The sequence below is a fragment of the Colobus angolensis genome, unplaced genomic scaffold, assembly GCF_000951035.1.
Source record: "Colobus angolensis palliatus isolate OR3802 unplaced genomic scaffold, Cang.pa_1.0 Scaffold152, whole genome shotgun sequence".
In the NCBI taxonomy this organism is placed as follows: domain Eukaryota; kingdom Metazoa; phylum Chordata; class Mammalia; order Primates; family Cercopithecidae; genus Colobus; species Colobus angolensis.
In genome coordinates, this window is record NW_012114622.1 from 6524238 (window position 1) to 6545052 (window position 20815).

The 20815-nt window shown below is 39.9% G+C and overlaps 1 protein-coding gene across 2 annotated transcripts in view; it reads left to right on the forward strand.

The window, feature by feature from the left end:
* The first annotated feature begins 20236 nt into the window (after positions 1-20236).
* QSER1 (glutamine and serine rich 1) overlaps positions 20237-20815 on the forward strand; it is a 73709-nt gene continuing 73130 nt past the window's right edge. The window contains exon 1 of one of the 2 annotated variants that reach the window (XM_011936362.1): positions 20237-20791. In XM_011936362.1, the coding sequence (XP_011791752.1) occupies positions 20668-20791 (124 nt within the window). In that variant the 5' untranslated portion in view covers positions 20237-20667. The remainder of the gene's footprint in view (positions 20792-20815) is intronic. The other variant, XM_011936364.1, reaches the window with a different exon arrangement.

Genomic DNA, 20815 nt, shown 5'->3' on the forward strand with positions numbered 1-20815 from the left:
CCTCCAGCTTGGGCAGCAGAGCAAGACTCCATCTCAAAAAATGAAAAGAAATACGTGGATGTTCCAGTTTCCCCATGTCTGTGCCACACTTGTGATTGTCTTTTTTATTATTGCTCATTCATTTCTTGAAAAGTTTAGCATGTTTGACTCATCTGTCTCTTTTACCTCTATATTTTCTCTAAAATTGGGTTCAAGGGAGGGAAGTATCTTTCATCAACAGCTTTATCAATTTGATATTTTCACTGATTTTTTTTGAAACTAAAAGACGACATGAGATTATTCACCAGTTGGTAGCCAAGTTCATTAAACTCTAGATCCTTTTTTTTGAGTCAGAGTTTCGTTCTTGTGGCCCAGGCTGTGGAGGGCAGTGGCACAGTCTTGGCTCACTGCAACCTCCGCCTCCCGGATTCAAGCAGTTCTCCCGCCTCAGCATCCCAAGTAGCTGGGACTACAGACACACACCACCACACCTGGCCAGTTTTTTTGTATTTTTAGTAGAGATGAGGTTTTGCCACATTGGTTAGGCTGGTCTCGAATTCCTGACCTCAGGTGATCCACCCACCTCGGCCTCCCAAAGTTCTGGGATTACAGGTGTGAGCCACTGCACCTGTCCTAAACTCTAGATCCTTTAACATTTATTTTAAAAGCAATTTCTCTGGAAACTTGGAGCTACTTGGGTAGTCATGTGTATATGGGGGTGTGGTCATGACATTATAAGGTGTATTTTGATTTTAGGATTCCCTTGGTATCGATTTTAGTTTGGAAACTAAGGTAAGTTGTGTAGCAGGTAGCTATGTTTAAAAAATGTAATTTAGACACTCCCATGCCTAAAAATCATTTGGTTTTCCATTGCAGTTGGAATGAAATCCAGACTTATTGTGCCCACAAGGCTTTCCATGTCTGACCCTTAACTACTACCTTTCCACGGATCTCCTGCTGCTCACCCACTTCCCTTAGTACACTCACAATATGCTGGTCTTCTTTCAGCTTCTCTGTGTTCCAGACTCTTCCCAATTCAGGCCTTTTCCTAACTGTTCTTCCTCTTCCTTTGGTTTGGGGCAGGGCTTGCTTAAGATCCCTTCTTCAGGAGGCATTGCTGATCACTGTGTCCTCTTTCTCCCATAACGTCTATATTTAGACTTTTTTCTTCTTTATTCATTTGATAGAGTTTATAATTGTTTTATTAGTTGGTTTCCTTTTATTTACCACTCTGCCTCACAACTAAACTGTAAGCTCTTCAAAGACTTATCCTGTGTGTTTTATTATATCCCCAGTGCCTTGCTTATTGCCTGGTACATAACATCTAATATTTGTTGAATAAATTAATTTACCCTGCTCTGCTATATATTGTTTTATTCTATTTTGTAGAATTGGCTGGACACTTGTATGCTGTTTAATCCCCCATAGTTAACAACAGGTCATGATGGCAAGAACTTTGTCATTGTGTATGCCTTTCCCTCATGCCTTTTGCGTGTATATACTCCGTAAAGACATGTAGACTTAAGGTGAAATTTTCCCTTGAAAATAACATTGAGCATGTTGAAATGGATATGGTAGAAATGTTCTGCAGCTACACTGCCAATATAATGAGAAATTTTAAACAAAAACTTTAAGATCAAAGGTAAATAGAGTAAAAATCAGAATGGACATTTTAGATCTAGGCCATAAATTAGGATTTACAGGCACTTTCTTCTTCCTGTTCCCTGCCTTTTCCTACCTCCCTCATGCCACTGTTATAACTGCTTTCTTGTTCCAGTTGGCTTTTTCTGTTTTGGTCCTAGCCTTCTGGTCCACAGAACTTTGTAGTGCAAGGGGTTGTGGGAGGAGATAGTACAATGTAATAATTGTACAGGTAATGTATGTGTAATATATGTGTCATAGCTATGCTTGATTTATTATTACTGTCTCCTCAAACAGTTTCTCTAACTGTCTAATCTTATTGCAGCAGTTAGTCCTCCTTTCTTGAAACTTAAGTTCCTTTAATTTTTGGAGACATTCCTGGTTTTGCTCTTAAATTTTTGGTTAAACTTTCTTATTCTTTCTTATGGTTTCCTCTTCCTCTACCTGTCCCTTAAATCTGCATCTCAGGTAATTGAGTGTAAAAGTACCAAGTTATGACACGGACACAGGGAAGGGAACAGCACACACCAGGGCCTGTTGTGAGGGGTGGGGAAAGAGGGGAGGGAACTTAGAGGATGGGTTAGTAGGTGCAGCAAACCACCATGGCATAGGTATACCTATGTAACAAGCCTGTATGTTCTGCACATGTATCCCATTATTTTTTAGAAGAAATAAAAAATTAAAAAGTACCAAGTTATGAATGATTACTCGTTGTCTTTAAATAAGATAGAATTGATCCCTATGATATGGTTTGGCTCTGTGTCCCCACCCAAATCTCATCTCAAATTGTAATCCCCATGTGTCAAGGGAGGGACCTCGTAGGAGGTGATTGGCCTATGGGGATGGGGTTCTCCCTTACTGTTCTCATGGTAGTGAGAGAGTTCTCCTGGGATCTGATGGTTTAAAAGTGGCAGTTTCCACTGTACTTGCTCTGCTGCCTTGTGAAGACATGCCTTGCTTCCCCTTCCCCTTCCGCCATGATTGTAAGTTTCCTGAGGCCTCTTCAGCCATGTTGAACTGTGAGTCAGTTAAACGTCTCCTTTACAAATTACCCAGTCTCAGGTCGTTCTTTATAGCAGTGTGAAAATGGACCAACACAGACAGTTGATACTGGGAGTAGGGCACTGTGCTAAAGATAACCTGAAAATGTGGAAGTGACTTTGGAATTGGGTACTGGGCAGATGTTGGAAGTTTGGAAGGCTCAGAAGAAGACAGGAAGATGTGGGAAAGTTTGGAACTTCCTAGAGACTTGTTGAATGGTTTTGACCAAAATGTTGATAGTGATATGGACAATGAAGTCCAGGCTGAGGTGGTCTCAGATGGAGATGAGAAACTTACTGGGAACTGGAGCCAAGGTCACTATTGCTATACTTTAGCAAAGAGACTGGCAGCATTTTGCCCTGACCTAGAGATCTCTAGAACTTTGAACTTGAGAGAGATGATTTAGGGTACCTGGCAGAAGAAATTTCTTAAGCAGCAAAACATTCAAGATGTAACTTGGCTGATCCTAAAGGTGTTCAGTCATTGCATTCATAAAGAGATTATCTTAAACTGGAACTTTTATTTAAAGGGAAGCAGAGCATAAAAGTTTGGAAAATTTGCAGCCTGACTGTGGTAGAAAAGAAAAACCCATTTTCTAGGGAGAAATTCAAGCAAGCTACACAAATTTGCATGAGTAGTGAGGAGCTGAATGTTAATAGCCAAGACAATGGAGGAAAATGTCTCCAGGCCTTTTCAGAGATCTTCATGGCAGCCCCTCCCATCACAAGCCTGGAGGCCTAGGAGGGAAAAATGGTTTTGTGGGACCAGTCTGCTGCCCTGTTTAGCCTCAGGACACGGCACCCTGTGTCCCAGTTGCCCCAGCGCTAGCCATGGCTAAAAGAAACCAAGGTATGGCTCAGACCATTGCTTCAGAGGGTGCAAGCCCAAGCATTGGCAGCTTCCATGTGTCGTTGGGCCTACAAGTGTTCAGAAGACAAGAGTTGAGGTTTGGGAACCTCCAGCTAGATTTCAGAGGATGTATGGAAATGCCTGGATGTTCAGGCAGAAATCTGCTTCAGGAGCAGAGCCCTCATAGAGAGAACCTGTGCTAGGGTGGTGCAGAAGGGAAATGTAAGGTTGGAGCCACGACACAGAGTCCCCACTAGGACACTGCCTAGTGGAGCTGTGAGAAGAGGGCAACTGTCCTCTAGACCCCAGAAAGGTAGATCCACTGAAAGCTTGCACCACACACTTGGGGAAGCCACAGGCACTTGATGCCAACCTGTGAAAGCTGCAGTGGCTGTACGCCACAGAGCCACAGGGGCGAAGCTGCCCGAGGCTGTGGGAGCCCACCCCTTGCAACATTGTGCCCTGGATGTGAGACATGGAGTCAAGGGAGATTTTGGAGCTTCACTATTTAATGACTGCCCTATTGGGTTTTAAACCTGCATAGGGGCCCTGGCCCCTTTGTTTTGGCTCATTTCTCCCATTTGGAATGCAAGCATTTACCTAATGCCTATACCCCCATTGTATCTTGGAAGTAACTAACTTGCTTTGATTTTACAGGCTCATAGTCAGAAGGGACTTACCTTGTCTCAGATGAGACTTTGGTCTTGGACTTTTGTGTTAATGCTGCAATGAGTTAAGACTTTGGGGGACTGTTGGGAAGGCGTGATTAGTTTTGAAATGTGAAAAGGGCATGAGATTTGGGAGGGGCCAGGGGCAGAATGGTATGGTTTGGATCTGTGTCCCCCCGCAAATCTCATCTCAAATTGTAATCCCCGTGTGTCAAGGGAGACCTCATGGAAGGTGACTGGCTCGTGGGAGTGGTTTCCACCATGCTGTTCTCACAATAGTAAAGGAGTTCTCACGACATCTGACAGTTTAAAAGTGGCAGTTTCCCTTGTGCTCACTCTCTTTCCTGCCAACTTGTGAAGACATGCCTTGCTTCCCCTTCACCTTCTGCCATGATTGTAAGTTTCCTGAGGCCTCTCCAGTCATGCTGAACTGTAAGTCGATTAAACTTCTTTTCTTTATAAATTACCTAGTTTCAGGTCATTCTTTATAGCCGTGTGAAAATGGACTAATACACCCTATATTAGTATTATTACTCATTTATTTCTGTGATATCTTAAGTGGAAGAGGGAAGAGTGGTACTTCAGTTGAGTTGCAAGGAATTTTGAGTTGCAGACAAATAACATCCTTGAGAAGCGGGAAATTAATATTATTGGTCATATGTGTAAAGCAGTGTCCCTATAATTTCTGTCCTTAGCCCACTTCTGATGTGACTCACTTTGGGACATTTTCATTCACTTCCATGACTTCAAAAAACACTCAATTTGTAATGATCCCCAATTTTTTATTTCCAGCTCAGATTTCTCTTCTGAGTCCTAAGTAGGAATATTCATTACCCCTTTCAATTATTTCTCACAGTATGTCTCTTTTTAACACCTCAAACTCAGTGCTTTCAAAATTGAAACTGTCTGTGTTTGTTCAGCCTTATGGGTGGCTCACTGTCATTCATGATTCCTCTTTCTTCCATGCAAGTCTTCTCAATTGTGTTTTTTAAGAATTCCTAAGTATCTAACTATTGCCACTGTTTTGCCCTCATAATTTCTTACCTGGATTTCTGCAATAGGATCTTGGCCTTCTCTTTTTAAGGTTTGCTCTGTTCTGCACAGTATTTATCAGACTAAGATAGTGATTCTTTTGAACTTTTCAGAGTGAATTTATAGGGTCCTATGTCACATGTCAGAACTACTAATCAATAATTTCTGAAAGGGAGATCTGGATGTATGTAGTTTGAAAATACTAACCAGGTGATGCTCATGAGCATGCCTGGTTACAAACCATTCTTTAGGACAGGCAAGGTTTCCCATGCCTGTAATCCCAGCACGTTAGGAAGTGGAGGTGGAAGAATTGCTTGAGCCCAGGAGTTCAAGACCAGCCTGGGCAACACAGGGAGACCTTGTCTCTATAAAAAGATATTTAAAAAACTGGCAAGGCATGGTGTCACACATCTTTGGTCCCAGCTACTCAGGAGGCTGATGTGGGAGAATTGCTTGAGCCTGGAAGGTCACACCTAGGATGAGTTATGATCACACCACTGTACTCCAGCCTGGGCAACAGAGCAAGACCCTGTCTCAAAAAAGTATAAATTTAACTCTTACTAAAATTCTCTCTCTTTTTTTTTTTTTTTTTTGAGACGGAGTCTTGCTCTGTCGCCCAGGCTGGAGTGCAGTGGCCGGATCTCTGCTCACTGCAAGCTCCGCCTCCCGGGTTTACGCCATTCTCCTGCCTCAGCCTCCCGAGTAGCTGGGACTATAGGCGCCCACCATCTTGCCCAGCTAGTTTTTTGTATTTTTTAGTAGAGATGGGGTTTCACCGTGTTAGCCAGGATGGTCTCGATCTCCTGACCTCGTGATCTGCCCATCTCGGCCTCCCAAAGTGCTGGGATCACAGGCTTGAGCCACTGCACCTGGCATACTAAAATTCTTGAGAGGCTCTTGATTCCCTTGAAGATAAAATGTGAGATTCTTATTTTGGTATATAATATTCCATAGTTTGATTCCCATCTACCTCATATCCCTATTCTCCAATACAACCATGCTGAATTACTACAGTTCTAATGTGCTATGTTAGGGATATTTCTAGGTCTTCGTATATGTGATTTTGTCTTCTTGAAACCTTCTTTTCTTTTTCTTTCCTTGGATAATTTCTCCTCTTCCTTTTTTTTTTTTTTTTTTTTTTTTTGAGATGAAGTCTCGCTTTGTTGCCCAGGCTGGAGTGCAGTGGCGCCATCTCAGCTCACTGCAAGCTCCGCCTCCCGGACTCACACCATTCTCCTGCCTCAGCCTCCCGAGTAGCTGGGACTACAGGGGCCCGCCACAACGCCCGGCTAATTTTTTGAATTTTTTTTAGTAGAGATGGGGTTTCACCATCTTAGCCAGGATGGTTTCAATCTCCTGACCTTGTGATCTGCCCACCTCGGCCTCCCAAAGTGCTGGGATTACAGGCGTGAGCCACTGCACCCGGCCTCTCCTCTTCCTTTTAATACTCAGTTGTTATGTCCTAGAGGAAGTCTTCCCAGATTGTGTTATGTTTATTTACTTATGCTGTTTTATTTCTGTAGTCCCTAGCATAACACTTGGCAGTCAGTAAATGTCATTTGTTTAAATGCAGACCTTACCTTTAGGTGCAACAATAATAGCATTGATTCAGCATTCATTATGTGCCAGTTGCTGGACTGTGCTAGTTGCTGCTGACCATACATGCTTTAATGTTTATTCTCACAACAACCTGATGAAGGTAGGTTTTACTATTACCCATATTTTACTGTTGAGGAAACAGAGACTTGGTTAAATCTAACTAATTATCTGTGTGGCTAGCCTCTAAGTCACAGAATTTATATAGAACTGGATTTGAATCCTGTAGCTTTGTTTGCAGAGCTGTGCTTTTATACAGCTGTTACACAGTTGTTTCAAAGTTTCCTAGTTTATTTTTTAAAATTCATGATAAATAATTTCTTAATAAGAGCTGATTATTCTTAGGCTACATGCTTTTACTTTTAACTTATCAAACTGGATTAACTAAAACAAAATAAAGATTTAAAAATATTTGGCATTTAGGTATGAATGGGATAGGTATATGCTAGAGTTCCATGCAGACTTAATTCAGTGGACTTAGTGTTTATTTCTGTTCAGATTTTACACCAAAGAATACTGTGTGCTAAATGAAGTAAAAATATTAATCTTAACTGAGAATATTAGAACTACAAAGAACATTAGGCTTTTTAAGTAGGAAAACAAGTATTCTACAAGAGTATGCACTTTGCTCAAAGTCTTGTAGCATTTATTTGCAGAAGCAGGACTGGAATTTGGGGCTCCTAACTTCCAATCCAGAATGTTTATCTTTCTCAACTATGAAAAGCTGGTATACCTAAAACTGTAACAATATTTTCAAAGCTTGAAGAGAATTCTATTTTTATCATATTCTAGGCATTAGTGACCAAATTATTTAACACAAAAAGGACAAAGTGATATGACTCCTTAAGGCAAAATCATTTATTCAGTGTTTAAGTAACTTATTACTTGTGTGCAAGTACTCCTTTGTTTTCTCAGATTTAACATATTTCATGAAACATTTGCTAATTGATTTTTAAATCTGGAATGTGTTTTATTTCTTAAGCATCAAGGAGTAGGTTTATATGTTATTAATATCTGCATATAAACCATAAGAGCATATATTTAAAAGCATTTTATCTTACAGTCATATACCGTCTTCACTGCATGAGTGGACATTTTAGATGAATTTTTTTGCCTTGGCTATATCTGCTTTAGAAATTAATTTTCTTTGTTACAGTGAAGTTGACTAAAAAATGTTCACACTTAAACAGTATAGAAAGTGGTAACCAGATAACTAATCTTTGCTGGTTTGTTTTAGTTTTTTGTTGTTGTTGTTTTTGTTTTTGAGATAGTCTCACTCTGTTGCCCAAGCTGAAGTGCAGCAGCCTGATCACGGCTGACTGTAGCCTTGACCTGCTGAGCTCAAGCCATCCTCCCACCTTAGCCCCCTGAGTAGCTGGGACCACAGGTGCCACTATGCCCAGCTAATTATTTTTTGTAGAGATGGAGTCTCACTGTGTTGCCCAGGCTGATCTTGAATTACTGGACTCAAACAGTCCTCCAGCCTTGGCCTCCCAAAGTGCTGGGATTATAGGTGTGAGCCACTGCACCTGGCCTGTTTTGGTTTTATGAGGAAATTATAAATTTTTTTTAAATGTGACAGTGACTGAAAGAAGATGGTACTTCCCTTTGCAAAATTCTAACCTTCCGGAAGTCCTCAATTTCATGCCTTTATTAATGAGTGTGTGGGGAGGAGATGGAAGATTTGTTTTATGCTAGGCTGGGAATATGAAGATTGAGACTTCATTCATTTGGTTCATTCTTCTCTAGGATTTAGCTGAGGTAATACTTGGCGTATGTAAGGTGATGGTAAAAGTTTACTATTCTCTGCCTACCATGACTACCCAGGGCTTGGGGATTAAGAAGGGCTATGCTGGGCTACCGTAGGTCCTATCTTACATAAATGTACATATATTCAAAGAAGAGTCTGTACTGGTCCAAACGTGGGAATTAGAAATCAAGACCATGTTTTGAGGCATGCTTTTTCCTTTTAGGATTATAAAAAAGAAATTCTGGCTTTTGTTTAAAAAATAAGCAATCTCAACAGTCCAGTGACTATCAGATTATTATTCCTGGGATTAATACCTTCTGAAATGGATTTTAAAACCATAAAGCATACAGATTTTTAAAAAACATTATTATGTGGTATATGGAGATGGGCCAACCTTAAGAGATTGAACACATGCATGACAGCAAGGCTTATCTAGAAACCACCTTCTTGTTTGGTAGCGTTGCATAGTTCATGAAAAATTAAAAATGATCACTAAGGTTGGATGAATATAATTTTTTTGTTTGTTTGAGACAGAGTTTCACTCTTATTGCCTAGGCTGGAGTGCAGTGGCATGATCTCTACCTCCCAGGTTCAAGCAGTTCTCCTGCCTCAGCCTCCCAAGTAGCTGGCATTACAGGCATGTGCCACCAGAGCTGGCTAATTTTGTATTTTCAGTAGAGACAGGGTTTCTCTATGTTGGTCAGGCTGGTCTCCAACTCCCGACCTCAGATGATCCACCCGCTTCAGCCTCCCAAAATGCTGGGATTACAGGCATGAGCCACTGCACTCGGCCAGATGAATATAATTTTTATTGATATAATTTACGTGGATAAGTGACCATTTTAAAGCATACAATGCCATAATTTTTAGAATATTCACAAGGTTGTACAGCCATCACCATTATCTAATTTCTGGAACATTTTCATTACCTAATAAAGAAACACATACCCAGTAGCAGTCTTTTCTAGTTTCCCCTCTCCCCAGTCCCTAGCAAATACAGTAATCTGTCTCCATGGATTTGCTTATTTGGGACATTTCATATATAGCCATGCATCACTTGACAAAAGGGGTATGTTCAGAGAAATGTGTCGTTAGGCAGTTATATCACTGTGCAAACATCTTAGGGTATACTTACACAAACCTAGATGGTGTAGCCTACTGCACACCTAGGCCGCATGGTATAGTCTGTCAAACCTAGGCTACAAACCTGTACAGCATCTTACTGTACTGAATACTCTAGGCATTTGTAACACAATGGTATTTGTGTATCTAAACACACCTAAACATAGAAAAGGTACAGTAAAAATAAGGTATTGTAAGTTGTACATATAGTCTATTGATCGAAACATTGTTATGTTGGGCATGACTCTTTTTTTTTTTTGAGATGGAGTCTCGGAGTCTCGCTCTGTTGCCCAGGCTGGAGTGCAGTGGCATGATCTCTGCTCACTGCAACCTCCGCCTCCCAGGTTCAAGCAATTCTCCTGCCTCAGCCTGCTGAGTAGCTGGCACATTCCATCATGCCTGGCTAATTTTTGTATTTTTAGTAGAGACGGGGTTTTGCCATGCTGGCCAGGTTGGTCTCAAACTCTTGACCTCAGGTAATCTACCACCTAGGCCTCCCAAAGTGCTGGGATTACAGGTGTGAGCCACCATGCCCAGCCGGACATAACTCTAAATGGAATTACATGTGGTCTTTTGTGTTTGGCTTCTTTCATTTAGCATAGTACTTTCTGATTCCTCCAGGCTGTAGCCTGTATCAGTATTTCATGCATCTTCGTGGGTGAATAATATTCCGGTGTTTGACTACATCACATTTTGTTTATTCATTTATTAGTTTTTGCACATTTGGATTGTTTCCACCTTTTGACTATTATGAATAATGTTGCTATGAACATTTATGTACAAGTTTTTGTGTGAACATGTTTCCATTCTCATGGGTATATACCTAGGAGTAGAGTTGCTGGGCCATGTGGTAATGATGTTTAACTTTTTGAGGGAGGCATGAAATTTTATTAATATTTTCTTAATTCAGTTAACTACTATTGCTTTATTCACAGCTAATTTTATGTCAAATGTAATCTTTATCCCATTGCACATAAGATACCAAAAAACCCTATTTTATGGCCAGGCATAGCGGCTCATGTCTGTAATCCTTGGGAGCCCGAGGCGGACGAATCACTAGAGGTCAGGAGTTCAAGACCAGCCTAGCCAACATGGTGAAACCCCATCTCCACTAAAAATACAAAAATAACTGGGCATGGTGGCACAGGCCTATAGTCCCACCTACTTGGGAGACTGAGGCAGGAGAAGAATCACTTGAACCCCAGAGGCGGAGGTTGCAGTGAGCTGAGATCGTGCCACTGCACTCCAGCCTGGGTGACAGTGTAAGACTCTGTCTCCAAAAAAAAAAAAAAAAAACCCAGCATTTCTCTGTATTGCTCTTTGTGACTTATGATGTAGAGCTCTCTTGATTTGTGCTTCAATAATTAATATCATTAGATGGTAGCTCAAGTAGGTTTTGGCCTTATATGAAATCCTGATACAATGCCTAAAATTAATAATATTAAGTCTCAGATAATTCAGTTTTTAATTAGCATGGACTGACCTACTGGCTTAATCTTTCATTTCTGAGTCCCTAGTCCTTAGCAGAATGCCTGCCCAGTCAAGTAGGCACTCAGTAAAAGTTTGAGAGATGATTCAGCTCTAACTTGAAGGTGATTTCTCTTCCGATACTGTACATGGGTTGTAATTATTTATGAGTACCTACTGTGTACCACATACTATTCTGGGTGCTTGGGATATACCAGTGAATAAAGCAAAGGCTCTGTCCTTAAGGAGTTTACCTTTCAGTGCATACTGGGCAAACTAGCACACTATATATAGTAAATATATATAGTATGTTGAGTATTAATGCATGGAGAAAAATAAAGAGGGTTAGGGCATGTGGAGAGAGAGGACAGAGTAAGAATGTTGTTTTATATGAAGTGATCAGGGAAATCTTGAGTGAGGTGAAATTTAAGCAGAGACCTAAGGGGAAATGAGGAGTGAGTTTGAGGGATGAGGCAAGAGACCTGTGTGGCTAGAGTAAAAAATAGGAGCTAAAATCATAAGTGTAAGGGAGCAGCAACTAGATCATGTAGTGCCTTGAGAACTTTGTAAGAAGTTGTGGCTCTTACTTGTGAGGTGGGAAGCTGTTGGAAAGTTTTTCGTGATTTGATTTTACCTTTTTAAGAGAATGACTCAGGCTGAGGAGGAGGGGAAGGAGGGGCAAGAGCAGAGGCAAGGAAACCACTTAGGTTCAATAATTCCTTGCCTGTTCAGGAGGTGACTGGAGTTAGCAAAGATTTGTAAGGAACACCCTCTTCCTCCCGAAAACCCCTGATATTTATAAATCAGATCAATAATTATTCTAACTCTTAGGAAGTTGTGTTTAGGTTTAGCATGGCTTACATTTTTTTAAATGTAGACTTCATTTTTGGAAACTGTTTTAGATTTACAGAAAAATCAGGAACATAGTATAGAGTTCCCATACACCGCCCCCCCCCCGCCCAGTTTTCCCTATTATTGCCATCTTACATTGGTATGGGACATTTCTTACAATTAATGAACCAATATTAATACATTATTATTAACTGATGCCTATAGTTTATTCAATTTCCATAGATTTACTTAATGTCTTTTTCTGTCTCCTCTTATCTATAACAGTTTCTCTAGCTTAGTTTGTTGTTTTTGTTGTTGCAGGTTTTTTTTTTGGAGACAGAGTCTTGCTCTGTCATCCAGCCTAGAGTTAAGTGGCATGATCACCTATGAACTCCTGGGCCAAAATGTGTAGCTGGGACTACAGGCAAGCACCACTATGCCTGGCAAATTTTTAAAAGTTTTTTAGAGACTAAGTATCGCTGTGTTGCTCAGTCTGGTATCAAGTACTCCTCCGGCCTCAACTTCTTTTTACTTTGCTTTTGATAACCTTCACAGTTTTCAGAAGTCCTGGGCAAGTATTTTGTAGGACACCCCTCTTTTGGAATTTGCCTAATGTTTTTTCTTTTCGTGTTTAGACTGGTGTTACCGGTTTTGAGGAGGGAGACCACGGGGCAAAGTGTCACTTTCATCACATCATGTCAGTGGTACATACTATCAATGTGATTTATCACTAATGATATAGGCCTTTATTACAGGTCAATTCTCGTCAGGTTTCTACACTGTAAAGTTACTCCTTTTTTTCCGTCTTTCAATACTATACTCTTTGGAAAGGCATGACTGTGTGCAGTCCACACCTGCGTGGGGAGTTATGGTCTCCCTCCTTTAGGATAGAGAATCTACATAAATTAATTGGGAATTCCTCAAGGGAAATTTGTTTCTTCCTGTCTATTCAATCATTTAATTATCAGTATGGACCCATGGATATATATTTTATACTTAGGGTTACAATCCAGTACTATTTTGTTGCTCAAAATGTTCCTGCTTTGGTCATTGGGAACTCTTTCAATTAGCTTGTGTGTTCCTTTGACATAAATGTCTTTTTTCTCCCTTCTTTTCTGCCCCCTTTCTTTTTAGCACTTTCTTACTTTCTGGCACTACAAGATGCTCCAGACTCATCTTGTATATTTCCTGCCCCAGTACTAGAATCAGCCATTTCTCCAAGGAGCCTCGGTTCCTTTTTCTTGGAGAATGGTGCGAGAAACCCATCTGGGTACTGGGTATGTTCTTTGCTGCTGGATTGTCATTGCTTCTGGGCTCTGTCCGCCAGAGTAAGGAAATACACATGTAGCCTGTTTTAATATAGAGAATGATTGCTATGATCATTTTAAAAGCATATAAAATTGTAAGAGTATTTTGAAAATAACAGTTGGGCATTTGGGTTTTTGTATTAAGGGATTTCTACATTGCACTTTGAGTAGCAAAAGAATGAAGCTGGACTCCTGCCTCATACCATATAAAATAATTAATTTGAAATGGATCAGTCATCCTAAATGTAAAAGCTAAAACTAAAAAGAGAAGACATAGGCATAAATCTTCATGACCTTGGATTACAAGTTATTTCTTAGATATGCTATCAAAAGCATGAGTGACAAAGGAAAAAATAAATTAGACTTCAAAATAAAAAATTTTTGTGCTGTACCTGATACCATCAGAAAGTGAAAAGATAACCAATGAATGGAAAACAGTGATTAAAATAATAGATTTTTCAGGGACTTGTATGCAGCATATTTAAAGAACTCTTGTACTTTAATAATAAAAAGATAACCCAGTTAAAATATGAGCAAAGCATGTGAATAGACCCTTGTCCAAAGAAGATGCAAGTGGTCAATAAGCACATGCAGAGATGCTCTACATTATTAGTCATCATGAGGTAAATGTAAATCAGAACCACTCCACACCTGTTAGGATGTCTATTATAGATAATGAGAAATATAGATAATAAATATTAGTGAGAATGTTGAGAAATTATAACTTACACTTTGCTGGTGGGAATGTAAAATGGTACAGCCACTTTGGAAAACAGCCTGGCCATTTCTCAAAATGTTAAACATGGAGTTTTCATTTGACCCAGCAAATTCATTCCTGGATATATATACCCAAGAGAAATTAAAGACATACATCTATGCAAAAACTTGTACATGAATGTTCATAGCATTGTCATGATAGCCCCAAAGTAGAAACAACCCAAATGTCCATCAGCTGATGAATGGATAAACAAAATGTGGTATATTCATACAACAGAATATTCAGCCCTAAAAAGGAATGAGGTACTGATATATCCATGTTGTAACAAGGTGAACCTCGAAAACATATTTAGTGAAAGAAGCCAGTTATAAAAGGCCACATGTAGTATGATTCAGTTTTTATGAACTGTTTTGAATAGGCAAATCCATAGAGACAGAAGGTAGATCAGTGATTGCCAGAGGCTGAGAAGAGGAGGGAAATAGGACCAAGTGCTCATGGATACACGTTTATTTGGGGAGTGATTAAAATATTCTAAAATTAGATTGTGGTGACAGTTGCACAAGTCTGAATATTCTAAAAACCACTGATTAGCATACTTTAAAAGGGTGACCTTTATGGTATGAAAATTGTATTCCAAGTTTGTTTTTTTACAAAAACATTTAGAACAGAATAGCAAAAGATATTTAGGGATAAATTTAACAAAATACATGTAAGAATTATACACTAAACACTACAAAAGATTGTTGAGATAAATTAAAGACCAGAAACAGCTATACTGTATTCATGGCTGAAAAGATTCAGTACTTTTAAGATGGTATAGTTTTTCCCAAATTGGTGTTTAGATTCAGTGCAGTGTTTTTGTTGTCATAGAAATTGACAAGCTAACTCAAATGTATGTGGAAATACCTAGCACAGCAAAACGTTTTGGAAAAAGAACAAATTTGGAAGATTTGTGTTATTGAATTGAAAACACTATAAATACAGTTGTATAAAAATATAGTTGTTTGTGGATTGATTTATATGAACAGACATTGGTCAGTGTAATACTATAGTCAAGAAATATGGTTTATTGATTTTTGACAGAGGTGCCAAGACAATTCAATAGGTAAAGAATAATCTTTTCCATATATAGTGTTGGAACCATTGCACATTGAAATTTTAAAAATGAGTATCAACACTTTACACCACATATAAAAAATTAACTCCGAATGGATTATAGCCCTGAATGGAAAAGTTGATACTATAAAACTTCCAGAAGAAAACACAACAGAAAATCTTTGAGGTTTTAAACTTAGACAAAGATTTCTTAGGTACAGCACCAAAAGTACAATAGGTAAATTAAAAACTGATCAAAATTAAGAGCTTTTGCCCTTCTAAAGATACTGTTACAAGACTGAAAGCCACTGGGTGGGAGAAAATATTTGCAAAACATAACTGGCCAAGAATTTGCTCCAGAATATATAAGCAACTCTCAAAACGCAGTAATAGAAAACAACCCAATAAAAATGGGCAGAATATTTCAGTAGTACTTTTACTAAAGATTTCTACATGGAAGATGGTGAGATATTTATTGCACATCAATTAGAATGGCTTTTTTTTTTTTTTTTTTTTTTCCAGCCAGAGTCTCACTCTGTCGCCCAGGCTGGATGGAGTGCAGTGGTATGATTTCGGCTCATTGCAACCTCCAGCCTCCCAGGTTCAATCGGTTTTCATGCCTCAGCCTCCTGAGTAGCTGGAATTACAGATCTGTGCCACTATGCCTAGCTAATTTTTGGATTTTTAGTAGAGATGGGATTTTGCCATGTTGGCCAGGCTAGTCTTGAACTCCTGACTTCAAGCAATCCACCCAACCTCAGTCTCCCAAAGTGCTGGGATTATAGGCGTGAGCCATCACACCCAGCCTAATTTTTTTTTTTTTTAAGTAACAACTTACAAACTAATAATACCTAGGGCCCACATGGAAGCAGAGTTACTAGACATACATTATTGGTGGGAATGTAATATGTTATAGCCACTCTGGAAAACACGCAGTTTATCTGAGTTAAACATACATTACTGTATAACTCAGTCATCTCCCTACTCAAGTGAAATTAAAACTTATGTTCACACAAAAACTTACGCACATGGGTATAGCAGCTATATTCATGATTGCCCCAGATGTCTCTCAACTGGTGAGAAGGTTTTAAAAAACAAATCAACCGCCCAGGCGTGGTGGCTCACGCCTGTAATCCCACACTTTGGGAGGCTGAGGCAGGCGGATCTTGAGGTCAGGAGATCAAGACCATCCTGGCTAACATGGTGAAACCCCGTCTCTACTAAAAAAACAAAAAATTAGCCGGGTGTGGTGGCGGGCGCCTGTGGTCCCAGCTACTCGGGAGGCTGAGGCAGGAGAATGGCATGAACCTGGGAGGCGGAGCTTGCAGCGAGCCAAGATTGCACCACTGCACTCCAGCCTGGGTGACAGAGCGGAGACTCCGTCTCAAAAAAGAAAAAACAAAAACAAACAAACAAAAAAAACCAACCTTTGGTGCATCCATGCAATGGAATACTGCTCAGCAATAAAAAGGAATGAATCACTGATAGAAATAACACATAGATGAATCTCAGAGGTGTTACACTAAGTGAAAAGTGAGACACAAAGACTACATATTAAATGATTCCATTTATATGACATTTTGGAAAAGGCAAAATCACAGAAGCAGAAAACAGATCTGGGGACTTGATGGTAGGATGTGTTTACTGCAGAGAGACGGAGAATCTTTGTGGTGATGGAGGTGTTCTCGCCCTTGGTTTTTGTGGTTTGTTTATGCAGGCATCAGAACACACACTAGAGGGCCAGGCGCAGTGGCTCACTCCTGTAATCCCAGCGCTTTGGGAGGCCGAGGTGGGCAGATCACCTGAGGTCGGGAGTTCAAGACCAGCCTGGCCAACATGGCGAAACCCTGTCTCTATTAAAAATACAAAAAAATTAGCCTGGCGCAGTGGTGCGTGCCTGTAATCCCAGCTCCTCAGGAGGCTGGGGCAGGAGAATTGCTTGAACCTAGGAGGTGGAGGTTGTGGTGAGCCGAGATCGCACCACTACACTCCAGCCTGGGCGACAGAGTGAGACTCTTGTCTCAATAAAAAAAGACCAGGCACGGTGGCTCACGCCTGTAATCCCAGCACTTTGGGAGGCCGAGGCGGGCGGATTACGAGATCAGGAGATCAAGACCATCCTGGCCAACATGGTGAAACCCCGTCTCTACTAAAATACAAAAAATTAGCCGGGTGTGATGTGGGTGCCTATAGTCCCAGCTACTTGGGAGGCTGAGGCAGGGGAATCACTTGAACCCGGGAAGTGGAGGTTGCAGTGAACTGAGATCGTACCACTGCACTCCAGTCTGGTGACAGAGCACGATTCCATCTCAAGAAAAAAAAAAGCCCCAGAAAAGGTGAATTCTACCCATGCAAATTATGCCTAATTTTTAAAAAGCGAAAATATGAAAAAATTTGAACCTTGAACTTTACCTCACACCATACAGACAAAAAAATCTCAAAATGAGTCATAGACCTAAACATAAAAGCAAAAACATTAAAACTTATAAGACATAGGAGAATATATTAGTTGACTTTGGGTTGGTGAAGATTTCTTAGGACACCAAAAGCACAAACTATAAAACAAAACATCTTGATAATTCACATTGAGCAAAAATTAAAACCTCATTATTTAAAGACACTGGAGGCCAGATGTGCTGGCTCACGCCTGTAATCCCAGCACTTTGGGAGTCCAAGGTGGGTAGATTGCTTGCTTTAGTCCAGGAGTTCCAGAACAGCCTGGGCAACGTGGACAAGCCTTGTCTCTACAAAAAAGTTGGCCAGTGGTGGTGGCGCATGCCTATAGTCCCAGCTAGTCAGGAGACTGAGGAGAAAATCACCTGAGCCCAGGAAGTTGAGGCTGCAGTGAGCCATGATCATGCCACTTACTGCACTCCAGGTTGGGCGACTGGAGTGAGACCCTGTCTCAAAAAAAGAGAAGGGGAAAAAAAAAGGAAAAAATAAATAAAGACACTGGAAAATGAAAGAGAATGAAAAGGCAAGCTAATAGACTGGGAGAAAATACTCCCAGTACATATATTTGACAGTGAATTCCCTGTCTCAAAAAAAGAGAAGGAAAAGAAAAAAAAAGGAATAAATAAATAAATAAAGACACTGGAAAATGAAAGAGAATGAAAAGGCAAGCCAATAGACTGGGAGAAAATACTCCCAATACATATATTTGACAATGAATTTTGATCCAGGATATGTAAAGAACTCTTAAAACCCAATAAGAAGGGAAACAACCCAGGTTTGGTTTTTATTTTCAGCTTTTATTTTAGATTCAGGGGGTACACGTGCAGGTTTGTTACAGCATGATGCTGAAGTTTGGAATACAAGTGATCCTGTTACCTGGGTACTCAGCATAGTAGCTGACAGTTTGATTTCCAGTCCTTACCCCACTTCTTCCCTCCTCTAGTAGCCCCCAGTTTCTATTGCCATCTTTATGTCCGAGTACCCAATATTTAGCTCACACTTATTAGTGAGAACATGTGGTATTTGGTTTTCTGTGCCTGCATTAATTTGATTAGGATTATAGCCTCCAGCAGCATCCATATTGCTTCAAAGGACATGATTTTGTTCTTTTTAATTAAAGGTTGTGTGGTATTCTAAGATGTTTGTGTACCACATTTTCTTTATCCAGTCAACTGCTGATGGCACCTGGGTTGACTCCATGTCTTTGCTATTGTGAAAATGCTGCAATGAACATGCGAGTAAATATCTGTTTGGTAGAATGACTTGTTTCCTTTTGGATGTGTACCCAGTAATGAAATTGATGACAACTTAGATCTTTTAAAAGGGCTAAAGATTTGAATAAACTTCACAAGAGAAGCTAAAAGAATAGTCTTACAAACATACAGGAAGGTGCACCTCCTCGTATGTTATCAGAGAAATGCAAATTAAGCCACAATGGTACTCCACTGAACTCACCTAGAATGGCTAAAATTAAGAAGACTGAAAAGATCAAGTATTGACAGATGTAAAACTACTGGAATGTTGATACTTCACTTTTTTTTTTTTTTTTCTTGGAGACAGAGTCTTGTTCTGTTACCCAGGCTGGAGTACAATGGTGCAATCTCAGCTCACTGCAACCTCTGCCTCCTGGGTTCAAGCGATTCTCATGCCTCAACCTCCAGAGTAGCTGGAATTAGAGACCTATGCTACCATACCCAGCTAATTTTTGTATTTTTAGTAAAGATGGGGTTCTGCCATGTTGGCCAGGCTAGTCTTGAACTGCTGACCTCAAGTGATCCACCTGCCTCACCCTCCCAAAGTGCTGGGATTACAGGCATGAGCCACCACACCAGGCATTACCTTAACCACTTCAAGCTCAGAATCATCAGTAATGAGACAAACTGACATCGTGTGCCTTCTCCTGTGATGCAATAAGAAGTACACAACAGGCCAGGTGTGGTGGCTCATACCTGTAGTCCCAGCTACTTGGGAGGCTGAGGCAGGAGGATTGCTTGAGCCCAGGAATTGGAGGCTACAATGAGCTATGATCCTGCTGCTGCACTCTAGCCTGGGCGACAGAGACCCTGTCTCTTAAGACAAATCCAGAATTTGGGACATCTTATAATTTAGTTGCCCTGGATTCTTCAAAAGGTCAAGGGATTAGGGATTAGGGGTTGGGTGAAGGCACTGATACTAAGTTAGAGAAATAACCAAATGAAATCACTGAATTTTGATTGAATCCTAGTTAAAAAGAGCTTAAAACTTCTAGATGTTTGGCAACAATGGGGGAAACTGGAATATGATCTATATATTATATGATTATTGAATTAATGCTAAATGTGTTTAAGTTTAATAGTGATAACTGGTTATATAAGAATGTCCTTGTTCCTATGAGATGCACCTGATGATATCTCCCAAGTTATTTTCAAGTTGTTTAGCAAAAAAAAAGTGTGTGTGTGTGTGCGCGCGCAGAAAAATAAATGGTGTTACAAAATCTTAATAGTTGTTGAATCTTAAGGGACAGGTATATGGGTGTTCACTGAAGTTTCGATTTTTTCTATGGGTTTAAAATATTCAAAATATTTCCCCTTTCCAAGGGGAGGGGGTAAAAAATCTTGTTTTGGACTATTCTGAAAATGTTTGAGCTTGAAGTTTTCTCAGTGAGTTATTGGGAAATAGTATTAATTCTTTATTTGAATTATCTGTTATTCCATAGACTACTATAATTAGGTTATGGAGGTTATTTCATCTGGTCCTTTTTTTATACAGATGAAATTAGTCCAACAATAATTGGGTCACTTATTTAAATTACACTGTAAGCCAGAAGTAGAGCCTGTACAATGAATTCAGCTCTCTGTTGTCCAGGATATTGCTTTTTCTGCTGCACCACATTACCTCTCCCAGTAAAAAGACTCTTGTTTGAGGTAGAGTTGAATTAAAGAAAATACTGTGTATTATTTTTCTCCTAATACATCTTAAATATATTTTCTTCATTGTGATAGTATCGTCAGACTGTGTTTGATCCACTAATCTATAGGTGAGGAAGTTGGTCAAAGGTTTCTACTACTTTTATAGTTGCTCTTCTAGAAGTTTTTTTATCAAATGGTTTGGACTGTATATTTTGTTCACTGATTTTTAATGTCCTCTAGTTTAAGCTATGAAGAAGGACATCCCTCACACTCTGAAACAGATCTCCTTCAGAGACAGAGTTTTGCAGCCTCTCATCAGCTTCCTGGATATGCTCCCACACCTCAACCTACTGGTAACAATTCTCTTGTGAAATATA